The following is a 16,341-nucleotide window of genomic DNA, read 5'->3' as shown; positions in this document are numbered from 1 at the left end:
AGCCATCGTACTTTTAGAAAGAAGATTTTGTATGATGTATTACAGATGAAAGGGACAAATTGGGTGGAGGAACTTCCTGAATACTGTCACATTATGAATAATGCAGCACGGCGAGCATTAGGCTACAGGACATCGTTTATGGTTTATTTTGGACGCCAAAATAACCGAATGAAGTACAAGCTAGGTGGGAGAAATCCGAACAATATTAGAACTGAAACATGTGAAAAAAATAAAGGACGTGCTCGGAAGAAAGATCTGCACAAACTCACTGAGAAACGTATATGCATGTTTGCAAAAGTATCTCAGTCAAATGAGAAATACAATGCTTAGATGGTATCCAGTGGGATAAGACGTCGACCACCCTCAGTATACGGAATAGACGAAGAGGTTTTGGTGCGTGTGCGTCATCCCCCAAAAAGGCCAAGGCAAAACTACATCAGAAAGGGTCGGATTCTGTCAAGAAATCTACATATCGCCAGATACAAGATTATGTTGAATGACAAGGACTTTGTTAAAATTAATTGGTTTTCTGTAAAGGACATCACCAGTTTGACTCGAGCGGCTGAACGTAAACGCAAAAAAATGGCTCCTAGTCTTGTGGAAAACAAGAAGAAATACTATATTCCGCAGAGTAGAGGAGATTGGATTAACAGGTATGGATTTATCGTGCATCTGGATCAGGAGTCTAATGGCGATTGTCAGTTTTCTGCTATTGCAGACCAACTCAACAATATTGGTATTTTTCGATCTCCACAGACACTGCGACAGGAAATTGTGGATGATCTCAGAGCTCGACCATATATTGCCAACGGAACATCACTTGCTATTTGTTTGGGTATGAACAATTTGGACGCATACTTACAATCAATGTCTCAAACTGGAACACATGGTGATCATATCACTGTATCGCGAGTTTCCCAAATGTTTAATGTGCAATTCATAATATTTTTGTCAATTGGACCTGGAGGAACAAGACTTATTTCACCGTATGGAACATATGATGATAATAATCCAACTGTATGGATGGCACATGATTCAGAGAATCAAGGTGAACACTACTACAGCATTCAAGGAAATGTTATAGGTCAAAGTCAGTTTTTAATACATCAAATCAAATACCAATCAGACCTAAGAACTTTAACAACAATGAGCAATTGGAAGTGAATGACACGGAAGTAGGCACTGATAAACAAGACGGTGACGTCACTGAGAAAGTATGTGGTTATGTTGCGGAAGTAGGCACCGATATACAAAATGGTTATAACATGAATGTACAGGATGGTGGGAATATATACGTAGACGTTGAGAAACAGTCACGAACCAGAAGTTCGTGCCGAGAAAAGGCCTATGACAAACCAGAAGTAGGTACTGATAAACAGAATGGTTACATGGACGTATTTGATGATAAACAGGATGATGGCATCCTGCTGGACGCATGCGCCGACGAACATGACCATAATGAACCGGAGGTATGTGCTGAGAAACAAGGTGATATCGAACTGGAAGTAGATGCTGAGAAAGAGGAGGGCAGCTTTTAGAAAATATGGGGTGAAATAATCTCTTTGGCAATGCACGCAGATATAAATAGTTTATGTTACATTAGCAGTGTTTGTAAGCTGTTCTACTTCTTAAGCAACTTGCATAGTAATCGTTGTCACCGATGCACTTCACTGATGGACTTTTTCAAAGCACGACCTTCGGTGCATATTGGGTACCAATTAAGCCAGTAGTCAAAATGAGACAACAATATCAGTTCAGAAACTAATAAAAAAGGTTGGCAAAGGTAGTGGTCTCAGTGTGAGTGTGCGGGAACTGTTGACTGGAATTAAGAAGTGGTGGTGCGCATGGATAACATTACGCCTTGTTCAAGGGGCTGCAGATTGGTATGCCATTGTGAATATTTTCTGGAAATAACTGTTGCAACTTTCATATTTTGAACTTTTTGTGCGTTCACATTTAGTTAATGAGTTTGATACTACATTTTATATATATATTTTACAACGAATGGATGACATTTATTAGTTTTGAATTTGTTATGCATTTATATTTTGCACTTGGCAGTTTTTAAAAAAATTGTACTTTCACGATGAATAACCAAGATACCAGAAATGATGTCTTGCCAAATAGTCGTATTATTGGATTATTTAATTCCATTTCACTGTTCAATATTTATTATGTATTCTGGAAATAAATTGCGTTTTTGTTTGATTTATGATTATTTCATTATTGAATGTTAATGATGGATCTGCAAGGTGTCACGTGGTATGCATGTCCCTTCGTTGTATCGCAGGCTATTCACTTATCGGGTCCATAGGAGTTACTACTTATTTTGCAAGTCTTTCAAAAAAACTTCAATAAAGTCGGTTTCAGCATATATTTGACTGTGATCAGACGTTTAGCTAAATGTAGACGTTCATTAAAATTATCGTGGTTTGGCTTTTTACTATTACACTATTGCAACCATACACAAGCTTTATCACAAGTAATTAAAGTGCAATATTATATCGAAAATATCGTCATATTTTGAAAAGAATGTAATATACAATATATCGTCTTTGGTTAGATGTTGATCAAAATATCACTGCCAATTATATCGAACGTATCTTCAAATCTATTCTTAATTTGACAACACTATCATTGTCAAATATGCCTTGACAAAACTTTCAAACTATGTGGACTATATCATCAAATATTGACAGATGGATCAACCCCAACTCTCATCAAAATTGACTAGAATATCGAATACATGTGCCAATTTGGAGCAATATATACGTTATGACCGTTCATGAATATCAATGCGATATTGAATATATTAAATGTATCCACTGATTTGTTTCATATTAACAGCGAATATATATACATATATATCTGCAATATCACAGTTACGCTTTTTTTCGATGAGAGTGGTATAACATTTTATTATTTAATAATTTTTTAAAATACATAAGTTTTTCCAACTCCCTGTGCTCACAGTTAGTACTGTTTATAATGTCACCAAATTAATCATCACAATATATGAATATTCATCATCACTGTACCGGACACCGTATACATTAAGGTGGTATAAGTGTAATGTCAAACATATCGTCAATGAATTTTGACGAAAATATCAAATGTTCAAATAAATTATAATACATCATACAAATTTGATTTCATATCGAATATATCGTAAATTTTTGACGAAAATCATTCATTCTAAAGTATCAGGAAAAAAAGAGTCTGACATCAAGTTTGGTCAATAGACCATTTTCCGTTCATTGCGAGAATCACGCGTTATGCGTGAAATCGAACGTAAAAACAGGACAAACAAAGGTCATAGCGTCGTAGTGGCGTCAAACATCGCGTGGGATTCGACAAACGCGAAAGTATTTTGGGGTACATTTCCATGCTTAATAATGTGCTGTCCACATTTGATGATAGGCAATTTCGATTAAGTGAGGGTATTCGGAAACAATATTCCTCTGTCGAAGATCGGCCGGTCGATGTGAGCTACGAAATAAAGAAATTCGAGTTGAAAATCAAATCGTTCGATTTTTACAGCAGACGTTCGACGCGCGTCTTTCATGCATCTCGCGAGATCTCGCAATTGTACGGAAAATCACCTATTTTCGTTCAACAACTCTACGAATGCTTTACATGGCCAATCAATATTAATTATGCCTTTATATGAGTTTTGTTCGTAAAATTATTAATTTCTTTGTAATAATACGGACGGATCATTGGATGTATACGGTTTATTGGATAGTTTCAGCCTAATACATATTCATGATGCATATTTAAGGATTGGTCAGTTACTTCGGCCTAGGGGGGTGGATCAGTAGGGGGGGGGTACCCTGTTTTTGATTGTGCGAATAGGGGGGGTCACCTTGTTTTTGATATCATGTTTTCCAAAATTCACACACGCGCTCATGCATATATTTTTTAAAATTTTATTTCAGAACAAATGATAAAAAAATTAATCGTACAAATGTGTTCTTAATAATAACTATTACCTATATTGCCTATAAATTTGTTGATGCAAAAAATGTTATAGGCTAAATATTTTGAGGTTAAAGTTGCCAAATAACTAACAGATTATGCAATGCGGCTAGAACCCCAATTATACAGTTAAGTTTTAAACACATCCCAAGTCCATGTGCTGCTGATATCAGAATATTTTATTTACAGTCTGAAGTCACCATTGTATAAGATATTTATTGGATTTATCCAATTATAACAGGAGACGGAAAGACAACACAGCAATTAGTACAAAGAGCAGTGACAGTTTTTGTTCAGCAAATCAAAACAGTTAAATTTGTGAAAATGCTGATATATAAATTAAAATATATGATGAAAAAATAAATAAATAGTTTTGTTTTTTTAACTTTTAAATATGCATATTTTGCTCTGTAAAATACCAAAATCAAACACAAATTTAAGCAAAATCAAAGTTTCCTTTGTTTTCATAAGCACATAATAATAGAAATTGTTTTTGGGGGGGGGGGGGGGGTCACCCACTTTTTTTTATTTGATAGGGGGTGGGTCGACTGAGATTTAGAGCTGGCAAAATAGAATCTGCCGACCCCCTCTAGGCCGAAGTAACTGACCAATCCCTTAATGGTTAATTTGACGTAACTTCATCAATGTTAACGATGTATTGAGTGTTTTTTTTTTTGCCAAAAAATATTAGATATACCAAATTTAGTGGATTGTATCGTCTGAGTTTGAGTGCTATACGTAGAAAATCAATATTAATTATTTTCTTATATATTTTAATAAAATTATTAATATCTTGGTAAAAATACAGCCGATTAGCATGTTGGATCGTAGTTTACTGAAACCAGCCCGAGCCTCTTGTTGTAGCGCGCCATCAAGCGTCTTATGTATCAATCTAAGTTCAAAGGTCGCGTTACCATTTCCAGCAACTACTCCCGGTATATCGTGGCGGTATTGCATATTGTTTTGTTTAAAAAAAATACAAATCAAAAAATAATGAGATTTTAGTATCTTCATGGGTATAACAACAACTATTCTGTTCAGATGTAATAACAGAAAGACGCATCGGAGATCACGTGATATATTGACCTCCCGGGTCATCTTGTCGGTGGGTCACGTCCATATTGTTTTCACAATCCAGGATGGGGAGTGTAGCGAAAGTTTCCACAATTCGGGGGACTATTCGTGAGTATTACCATTTATTGTTAGCATGAATGCAGACTATATATATTTGAATTGCCATAAGCAAACGGTTGCATTTGATTTGTGTATTTATTTGTGATTTCGAACCATGTTTGTACGTGCAGCGGTGCAAAATACTCTCGGTCACAATGTCAGCGGCGTCTGTTGCTGGAAAGTTATATTATAATCTATTACGTAACTTATTCTTTCTCCCACTTTCAGTACTGTGATTGTAGGACTAGTTTGTGCAGTATTTAAATCTAAACTAAGCAACAATGGTATTACAATTTGAATGCGTGAGAAGTATGAACGATGAAGGGGTTTTCCTTTCATAGTCTAATACATCGAAACAAAACGCCAGGTTGCTCGGGATCAACCGTGAAGCTAAACATATTTTTGTTATCTTTATTGGATCAACCATAATGTTATATATGTATTGGTGTAGAATTGTGACTCGTGGTAGAATCACCTTAGGATTTTAACTGCATACGCGATATTTGGGATTATACTGTACATTTAGGGTTAGGGGTCCCTATTTTAAAGTGTATATGCTTCATAATCATACACTAGTGACATACAGGTCAAATAATGTATGGGCTTATGCTAACCATTGCCCGTCACCAGCAGCGAATTATTTTCTATTTGGGCTGCAAGAAATTTTGTCACTTTCACCGAATGAATTAGTAATTATAAAAAAAAATTGGTCACATTGTCTGATTCACTTGGTTTATAATATTATTAGGTGTGTTCTAGTATTTTTGAATTATTAGACAGTTATAAGAAATTGTTTTGTAACAAGTTTTCTATTGAGTAACCTTTATTATTTATCTGTTTTTAGTTGAATGTGAATTTTTGTGGATTTTTGTTTGTCGTTGATTGTTTTACTATCATGCCTTGTTATGGAACCAAATTTGAATGCCTCTGTGGAATTCCTCCGTGTTTAAATACTGTAGATTAAATGAGTCCCTGATTCCACTTCCTTGATTAAAAACTGACTCTGAAAAAATGTAGTCCCATCTAGGATACATAGAGGTTATCCAATCAGTGATCATGTTATATAAGTTTTATTAAACCAAACTTGTAATTTTCATATCATATGAAAATTACTACACAAGTTTAATAAATCCGATATCACAGGGTCACAAATACTTACATATTTTGATCAAATATTTTGTCATAGAAATTATTCTAAATAACATGTGCATCTAGCTCATAAACTACCTACTACAGCCATGCAGAAGTTTTGTTACTCAGTTGGCATCTCATGAATACATGTCTATTATAATATATATATTAATATATACTATTAATGATAGTTAAATTTAAATATATGGATTTTTTCAGCTTGGCTGACCAGCCGGAAAATTGGGAGTGTAACTGTATTTACAAGGAATACTTCAACAGAAACAAAGGTATAAATTGAAACATTCATTTACTGATTTTTTTAATTTCCAATGCATGTCACTATTCAAAAGGATGTTCACAAATTAATAATACTTTCAATAGTTGTGAAAATCTAGACATAGTACTGAAAAGTGTTTTTAATTATTTCTCAACTTTAGAGAAACCATACAAATGCCAACCCTTAGGAGTGTAGTCAATTTGGTTTTCTACTTTATATGTTCTGTAGAAAACCTCTAACTAACCTCTGTAAGCATCATAAAAGTTTTGGATTTTATATGGTTAATGAGAAATCTTATCCTAAAATAAACTTGTCTTGAGTGATTGCAACAATACATATTTGTGATTAGACCCACAACCTTCATTACAGACTAACTAACAGTTCTTCCAATATTTCAGAATTTGTGGTAAAATTGATTTTATCATTTATTTCTATTTATGATGGATGCAAATCTAGAATTGATTTGCTGTGTTAGAGCAAGGCTTAAAGTTAAAAGAAAACTTTGACAATTCTGTTTGATTACATTAGAAACTGCCACTGTTTGCATCTTCTTTATTGTAATACCGGTATTTTGTGCAACAATACATGATTTACGTATTGTGGAATATTCAATGAGCTTGTTCCATAAACAGACTTGCTTTTTCATTCCAATGATGTCAAACAATAAATAAACTTTTGCACAGCCTTATTAGTTGAGTAGCATTGCAACATGTATTGTAGATTTCACTGTATGCATACATGTGATTTGTATCTGATTATAGAAACAGTATGGACCACTAAAAGATGAGGACAGAATATTTACTAATCTGTATGGAAGACATGACTGGAGGTTACCAGGAGCTTTGAAAAGAGTGAGTAATTATAGATGGTTATACATTTTGATTTAGTATGATCAACTTACTGGTCTGTGAAAAATCACCATGTCATATGATATTTGGGAATAACTAAAAAAAACAAACTATTTGTTGTCATAGCATGACTGCTAAAATTTTTACTATCCTAGGGTGACTGCTTTGTAGCTGTTCTTACTATCTTAGGGTGACTGGTTTATAACTGTTCTTACTATCTTAGGGTGACTGGTTTATAACTGTTCTTACTATCTTAGGGTGACTGGTTTATAACTGTTTTTACTATCTTAGGGTGACTGGTTTATAACTGTTTTTACTATCTTAGGGTGACTGGTTTATAACTGTTATTACTATCTTAGGGTGACTGGTTTATAACTGTTATTACTATCTTAGGGTGACTGGTTTATATCTGTTATTACTATCTTAGGGTGACTGGTTTATAACTGTGTTTACAATCTTAGGGTGACTGGTTTATAACTGTGTTTACTATCTTAGGGTGACTGGTATAAAACAAAAGAAATATTGAATAAAGGTGCAAAATGGATAATTGATGATGTTAAAAAATCTGGATTGAGAGGTCGTGGTGGTGCTGGATTTCCAACGGGGTTGAAGTGGAGTTTTATGGACAAACCTTCAGATGGAAGGTAAGATAAAATTATTTTCTGCTGCAGAGTACTATGTTTACTGGAGTTCCATGTATGTGCTTTAATTTACTATGCTGCAGTTGTTTTACTGAAAATAGTCTTTGTGCAAACTTGATCACAAAGTATGTACTGTCCAACTGATGGGTTGTTGGTTGTTGCACTGAATCCATCATCCAGTGGAGTTTAAATGGTAGCTGGAATCGAATGACAAAACATTGACTCCCCGTGCTATGCGTGTTCCACTTGCTCAGTTATGATTCAGCAGAGCATCTACTATCCACTATCATGGTGTATAGAATTTTGATATTATTGTAAAAGGGTCAATTATTTATGAATAATACAATTACTTTTCATTCATATTTGTAGACCGCGTTACTTGGTTGTCAACGCTGATGAAGGTGAGCCAGGAACGTGTAAAGACAGAGAAATAATGCGACATGATCCACATAAATTAATTGAAGGATGTCTTGTTGCTGGACGTTCTATGGGTGCTAGAGCAGGTTAGTCATTTATTATGTAGTATGTTATTCAGTTACATTTGTTTTTGCAAGAAACACAAGAAAATCCCCTACATATAGGAGCCAATATTATAGAGATTGGGTCCCTCTTTCAAGCAAAAGTGTCCTGGGTATACAATTTAGCATTGGTGATTGAATTTATAAAGTATACTGTAAAATGGTTAATTATTCACTGGGTTTTAATTTAGCTTATTTCGCTGGCTGGAAAATGCGCTAAATTAAAACCCAGTGAATATGTAAAATTTCGCATAGAACAAATTATATAAATGATAAAACTGTGAATTTAAAACCCACTGAATATGCCTGAAATGGTAAATCGGCGAAATTTAAACCCAGTGAAAATTAGTCATTTTACAGTAATTCTCAAAAGTCACCAAGAAGCAATGATGACATACAATGTGCCGGCAGTGGTGTAGATAAGAAATGTTTTCTTTGCACTCTGGTGATGAAGATTCACATGTACTTCACAGTATTGGAGTCAGTGCTAAGCTAATTTGTGCCTGATTGACTGCCCAACCCTAACAGACAAATCAGAGCAGTTTGCTCGTTGACAGGTCTTTTTGACGTATCAAATTCTGCTGTATGTATATTGTTTTGACTCAAATTGTAGCTTTGTGATGGTGTGTTTAGGCTATCAAGGTTTACTATGTACTACAGTTTTGTAATGAATCAAAACAACATTGTAACATGTTTGTTGCATAGAAATAAATACAAATAATTGATATTTTTGTTTGTTATAGCTTATATTTATATCCGTGGAGAGTTCTATAATGAAGCATCAAACATGCAGCTTGCAATTCAAGAGGTAAGTTGGCATTTGTTTACACAACTGGACACACTGCTGTACACATCACACAAAGTTAGATGGGAGTAGTGGACAAAGAAATATGATTGTCAAACAGCCTTGAAATTCTGTTCACCAACTTTTCATTCATCAGTATATATCAGAGTACAGTCTGCCCTGCCTCCCAAACACTAAGTATAATAAATAGGTTTGAGAAACTGGTTTGGACATATGTACTTAGACAAAGCAGTAAGGAAAGGGAAATGACACCAGGCTCTGTACTTTGTCAATAAATTGTGTCTGAACTTGGTGCATCATTTTCTTCACTTTTGTCATGTATGTAAAAATGCATTGAATGACAGTACCATATATATTCTAATAAATCTTTAACAGAAGCACATATGTCAACCAATCACATTTGTTATGTACAGTGTAATCAAAATATTTCTTATTTTGATCATAGCAATAATTAATGTAAGTACATATGCTGTAATAGAGCATATTGTAAAACATGTTGAAAAAGAGACATGCAATTTTAGCAAATTGTCGTAAAATGACTTAATAGCGAAATGTTGATTTAGTGAATCTGTTTTGTCATTGTTGATTTCCTGTTTTCACAATACATGTCTGTCGCGTGCCAAAACAAATGCGCGGTTATCACCTCCATAAAAAAATAGAAAACTGTCCCAGATTTTTATGTTTTAGATTACTGTATACAAATCTCCAAGCCTTTGGTCATTTTGAATCGAATAAAGTCATTAGCGACATCTTGAATTAGCGAATCAGTTCTCTCACTAAATTCGCTAAAAAAGACATGCTCGCGAAAAAGACATGTTTTACAGTAACCAACTTGTTATTACACTTTATTGGACATGAAGTTGATAATTCAACCTTTCACGTTATAACTCAGAATCTTTTCCTTTCATTATGTTGATGTATTAATCTTCCACACTATATTGTATTATTTAGTGTTGCTTTGAATTATTTTTAACACAGTACACATGTTGACTTTTGGGCATTTATGATATTTTTAAAAAGTGATACTGAAAATAAAAGATGATATTCAGATCTGTTTTGTTCTTCACAAATTGTTCTGTTTAAAATTAAATCCACAAACAATTATTGTAAACTGTTTTAGCTTTGCTGTTGACTTTGTGGAGCTTATCACATGATTAATTATTTGTCATTGTCCATATCAACTTTTTAGTTTTTAGATTTCTTGAAAACTAAAAGCCTTATTGCTTTGATATTTGCTGTATATGTACCTTGGGCAGACCTCTCTCAGATTTGTTCATTTCATGATGATATATTCGTTATTTATTTATTTATTCGCTTATTTATTTATTTATTCGCTTATTTATTTAATTATTTATATGTATTTACTACCTGTGCAACTTCTACCTTCACCGTTGTTTTTTTTTGTTTTTTTTGGTGAAATAAATTTCATTCATTCATTCATTCATTCATTCATTCATTCATTCATTCATTCATTCATTCATATAGGTATTACAGGTAGACCTCTCTCAGATTTGTTCATTTTCTAATCTTCAGTTCTTTAATTGAAATATGCATTGTTAACAGCGGAGTTATCTCTGCCGAGAGGCTGCTTGTCATTAAAATGTGACATTAAAGATTGACTAATCATGACATTGACAACACATGACTTTATTGCAGGCTTACCAAGCAGGATTGATTGGCAAGAATGCATGTGGATCTGGTTATGACTTTGATGTATTTATGCATCGTGGTGCTGGTGCTTATATCTGTGGAGAAGAAACTGCAAGTACCATTAATTATTTGCTGGTTTTTTAATTTCGCTATTTTTGCTGAAAAAAGTCTCTTAAATTTAACCCATGTGAACATGCAAAATAACAATAGAACTCATTGTTTTCCTGCAAAGTTTTTCAACTTAAAACTCAGTGAAATTGTTCAAGGCATCAAAATAGTGAAGTTAAATGTTTGTATGGTATTGAATGTATAGATGCAGTTTGTGACAACTTCTAGCCTGGAAGCTTCCAGTGACATACTGTGAAATACTTTTATTTTTTTAGGCTTTGATTGAAAGTCTTGAAGGTAAACAAGGCAAACCAAGAATGAAACCCCCATTTCCAGCTGATATTGGTGTATTTGGATGTCCCACAACAGTATCCAATGTAGAAACAGTAGCAGTAGCACCAGTAAGTTACTAATTTATTGCTTTTATTAAAAAGTGAGACAAATTACCAGGTATATTTTTGTTTCGAACATAGTTGTTGATGTAGCCACAAGTCATCAAGTTAAGCCACTCAGTACAAAGTATTTTTTTTTTGTGAGTAAACTTGAAAACATTGAATACATGCAAAAATGGGCTTTTTTGGAACTATTTCTGTAGGAATTCATGCTAAAGCATTATTTCATAAAATATAAATATACTCTTGTAATAATGTATCACTTTTCATCTGTATTTTATTTTATTTTATTTTACCTGTATTATTTTATTTCATTAAAAAAACACCATAAAAATAAAGAGACTTATGCAACTCTAGATATGTATATATAGTGAACAATATCCTACTAGTATACAGTCAGTCATGAACTTGTAATTTAAGGTTATTACGAAGATACCTCAAAGTATGCACGAAGACAGTACAGCGGCAGTATCGACCGACGCGCAGCGTACTGTCTGAGTGCATACTTTGAGGTATCTTCGTAATGACTTTGTTATTATACATCTTTTCCTACCAAGGATACATCATGGGAATGCCGAAATCTAAAAAGTTTAGAAAAGAGTCAGCGAACTTCTTTGTATGGAGTCCGCTCAAACCCTGGTGGCAGCCGTGTTTGTTTTTAGTCCCCGTTCGGACTTGTAATTCGGTCTGCGTGCGTCTGTCTAGAGTCATATCTCAGAATCCCTTGGACCGATTCCGTTCATTCTTTGCATGTGCCTAGTACCTTATGTGGGACATATGCACATGCAGTGGTTTAGCAATTCGATTCAAAATGGCCGACTTGCAGCCATCTTGTTTTTTGAAAATGTTGTATTTTGGACATGCTTTGTCAGTTGTCATTCAAACTTGGTACATAGATTACACATGTTAGGATACATGTCCATGACGTTTTATTTCGCAATTGGATCAAAGATGGTCGACTGGCAGGCATCTGACTTTTTGGCCTTACTACTATATTTCCACAATTTATGTACCTTTTTCATTTGTATTTGGCACATACATCATATATATCAGTGTGTTTCATAAACAGATCAAAGATGGCCGAATAACGGCTGTTTTTATTTTTGGCCATATTACTACTACACGGAACACGTGTTTTGATGTAAATAAACAATCTGTTGTATACGCCACTTGGAACTTGTGTTTCAAGAACACGCTCACGACAACCCATCCACTTTAATATGACGAGCACAAAGAGAACTTAATTTAACGGGGACTGTGTCATTTTCAATGACTTGTTATTTTTAGAGGACGCTTACGCGCGTAATCATTCTATATTTTGAATTCGCATTTCCTAATATGGTAGGATGAAAACACTGCAAAATTACGGCACGCTGTAATGTATGGTGTTGCGGTGACAGATGTATAATAATAAGTATTACTATTACAGAATCTTCTCACATAAGTAACGTATGGTGTTACGGTGACAGTTGTATAATAATAAGTATTACTATTACAGAATTTTCTCACATAAGTTCATTTTAATTTACAGACCATATGTCGGCGTGGTGGAGATTGGTTTGCTTCATTTGGGCGTCCAAGAAACACCGGAACTAAATTATTTAATATATCTGGTCATGTGAAAAATCCCTGCACAGTTGAAGAAGAGATGTCAATACCACTTAAAGATTTAATAGAACGTCATGCTGGTGGTGTTACTGGCGGATGGGACAACTTATTAGCTATTATACCAGGTGGATCCTCTGTACCGCTTATCCCAAAAAGGTATCAATCCATTTATCTGTGTCAACCAAGTTTGGTCAGCTTTTCTGATTCACTTTGATTGGATTTGTAAACAAAACATCAGTGAAAAAACAAAATTTGTCTTACTTTGACAGTATTGTACTTAAATAGGGAAGGAGGAGAATTAACCTCTTCTTACCAGTGTTTTTCCCATCTACTTTTCCACATCTACTTTTCCGCAGCCAGTGTATCAAATGCTACAAAAGCCATCTCTCTGTCAAATGGAAATTTTAATGCGCTATCCTGGCAGCAACCAGGCTCTGTCAAACACAAGCACCTGCGGACCTTAACCAAGGTTCCCCCAAAGTCTCATTCGTTAGTGAATGAATCTCGGCCAGTGGAAAGGCCTTCCCATTGAGTCTGTGGCACACTTACCCAGGGTAGGGGTCGACCCTTTGATGTTCAGCCTAAGAGAGGATTTGAACTTGGGTCTACCGATCATGAGTCTGAAACGACAACCACTATGCTACTAGTGTCAAAACAGGATTCATTGTTTACTTGGTGTAACATAGCATTTTATTTGCATATTGTAAAGTTGAAACCAACATAGAACTGACTTGTGCACTATGGAGATGCTGTGATATTAACTTTACTATGTGTTTCATTTTCAGTGTTTGTGAAGATGTTATGATGGATTTTGATGCATTGATAGATGTCCACTCTGGTTTGGGTACTGCTGCAATTATCGTCATGAATAAACAATCTGATATTGTCAGATGTATTGCACGACTCATGGAATTCTATAAACATGAAAGTTGTGGACAGGTAAGGACATTGTTGTCTTTACTTCAACAATAACAAAATATTGTGCGAAATATTCTGTCAAGTCAAAAGGCAGGACAACTCTACAATAATATATAGGTACTACATGTGGACCTCTTTCAGATTTGTTCATTTTGTAATGATATCTTTAATTCTCTAATTTTGGTGAATATTTTTGTCATTTTTGGTAAAAAGTGATATTTTTGACTTCTTGTTAAAAACCACAAGTCCAATTGCTTTGATATTACATATATAGGTACTACATGTGGACCACTCTCAAATTTGTTCATTTCATGATGATATGTTCAATTCTCTAATTTTGATGTATATTTTTGGCATTTTTGGTAAAAAATTATATTTTCTTATTGTTAAAAACCACAATCATTTATGGTGAAAAATGATATTTTTGAATTTTGAATATTGTTCATTTTCTAATGATATCTTCTGTTCTTTAATTGAAATGTGCATTGCTAACAGCGGAGCTATCTCAGCAGAGAGGCTGCTTGTTTCACTATTCTATGAAACATTTATACTTTCTTTTATTCATTATATTGGCATATACTGGATTTGATCATTTAGTTTTACTTCATTGAGTGGCCTGTATTTCATAGTAATTGATTTCTAATGTAAAAAAACACTTGTATTCTTGCAGTGTACACCTTGCAGGGAAGGAGTCTCTTGGATGAATAAAATACTGTGGAGGTTTGGTAAGTATTATTATTGAATAAATAAATAAATAGAAACCTCATATTTTACAGATTTGTTATTCTTGTTCAAACAAAGTTCAAAAACAAGGATTTAGAGATTCTCATTTGTGTGTTCGTCGTCTTACACATTACGGCCTGGATCAATCACGTTCAAACTTAACGCATACATCATGTCACATACATCAGGGGCTAATTTTTTCTGGTCTTCCACATGGTGACAATCAAACACATCAAATTATTACTAAACTGATATTTTCTATTGACTAATATTTAATTGTAGTAAATGGTAATGCTAAATCTGATGAAATTGACATGTTATGGGAGATCAGTAAACAAGTTGAAGGTCATTCAATATGTGCTTTAGGTGATGGAGCAGCATGGCCAGCACAGGTAACTACTATTTGACAACCTTTGTACATAAGCAGTATTTAGGGTACTGAGCTAGCTACTGTATTTTTAGAATTGTATGATCTATACAGCAGTTAAAAATGGAATTGTTCTAGAATTGTGTCAACATTTAAGTTAAGTCTTGTGCGGCTGTTTTGATTTTGATATGCAGAGGTTTCTGGATGATACTGTATTTGCCTTATTAGAAGGGTACATAAATTAAAAATTCATTTTATTGTATACCATATCAATATTTGATAATATTTTGACCAAAGGTTCCCATCAGTAAATTTATGTAAGTGTATACTTTACTAATAGGGCAAATATGGTAATAATAATTCAAGCGTCATAATTAACTTTGCAAGCTATTCAACATATTTCAACAGTTGTACAAGACAATGTCTTATTGAAGAAAATCCAAGTAACAAAAGTGTGATTTTTAAGTCATTCCTAATCTCATTCCAGTTATGAACAAAAAAGATTCTTTCATAACTTGCCATGAAAATAGGTCCATGTCATTGAAACAAAATTATGTTCTTTTTATTTTTTGAAATTTATTTGCTCAATTATTTTTCTTGGTGACGTAGGCTTAAAAAAAAATAATTGGTTGATTATTGATGTAAAAAAAATATTATTGCAATTGGGCAATTTCAAATGGTATTTTTTTATTGTTCAGTTTTTATGCATTATGTGTTTAGTATATTCACAAATCTTGTGACATTTTCTCTGCTGTATTTATTCCAAGTAATTATTATTTACTTGTTGTACTCTAGGGATTGATTCGTCACTTTAGACCAGAGCTTGAAGCCAGGATGAAGAAATTCCATGAAACACAAGCAGCAAGAGTTTAGAAATGAAAGTTTTGTAAAATTATATTTCCCAATTTGTGTTTTTATTAGTTTTTCATCAGAATCCTGGCATGTACAGTTTATGTGACATTTCTTGATTTCTGTATTGAATGTACACAGTCAATAGTTTTATTTGCTTTTACCTGATGGACTATCTTCAATCTTTGAGTGGTGCCCTACTTTCTTAAGGTCACTGGGAGGCTTATATTGGGAAACCTGATTACAAAATATGAATTATTATAGTCTGGCAGTTTGAGTTTCTGAATGCTGCAATTTTGCCGTTTTGATCTGTATTATACCATATTAGGAAAAACAAATTCCAAATAAGGATGAA

The 16,341-nt window shown here is 33.8% G+C and overlaps 1 protein-coding gene across 1 annotated transcript; it reads left to right on the top strand.

The window, feature by feature from the left end:
* Positions 1-5,051: 5,051 nt before the first annotated feature.
* LOC100372669 (NADH dehydrogenase [ubiquinone] flavoprotein 1, mitochondrial-like) lies at positions 5,052-16,341 on the top strand. Its single transcript, XM_085507812.1, has 13 exons — positions 5,052-5,160; positions 6,502-6,569; positions 7,321-7,410; positions 7,903-8,051; positions 8,418-8,551; positions 9,310-9,374; positions 11,028-11,132; positions 11,405-11,530; positions 13,053-13,285; positions 13,915-14,068; positions 14,718-14,772; positions 15,053-15,162; positions 15,933-16,341. The coding sequence occupies exons 1-13, from the start codon at positions 5,118-5,120 to the stop codon at positions 16,008-16,010; spliced, it is 1,410 nt and encodes a 469-aa protein (XP_085363938.1). The 5' UTR covers positions 5,052-5,117; the 3' UTR covers positions 16,011-16,341.

Source organism: Saccoglossus kowalevskii, chromosome 14 (genome assembly GCF_978046115.1).
Source record: "Saccoglossus kowalevskii chromosome 14, keSacKowa6.1, whole genome shotgun sequence".
Taxonomy (NCBI): Eukaryota; Metazoa; Hemichordata; class Enteropneusta; family Harrimaniidae; genus Saccoglossus; species Saccoglossus kowalevskii.
The sequence above is the reverse complement of the archived record's forward strand: the minus strand, read 5'-3'. Positions and strand labels throughout refer to the sequence as shown.

Excerpts from the sequence above, each read along its gene's own strand:
- LOC100372669 (XM_085507812.1), top strand. The coding sequence starts at position 5,118 with ATGGGGAGTGTAGCGAAAGTTTCCACAATTCGGGGGACTATTC. Across the intron at positions 8,552-9,309 it reads TTCTATGGGTGCTAGAGCAG|CTTATATTTATATCCGTGGA; the intron begins GTTAGTCATTTA and ends TGTTTGTTATAG. Across the intron at positions 14,069-14,717 it reads AACATGAAAGTTGTGGACAG|TGTACACCTTGCAGGGAAGG; the intron begins GTAAGGACATTG and ends GTATTCTTGCAG.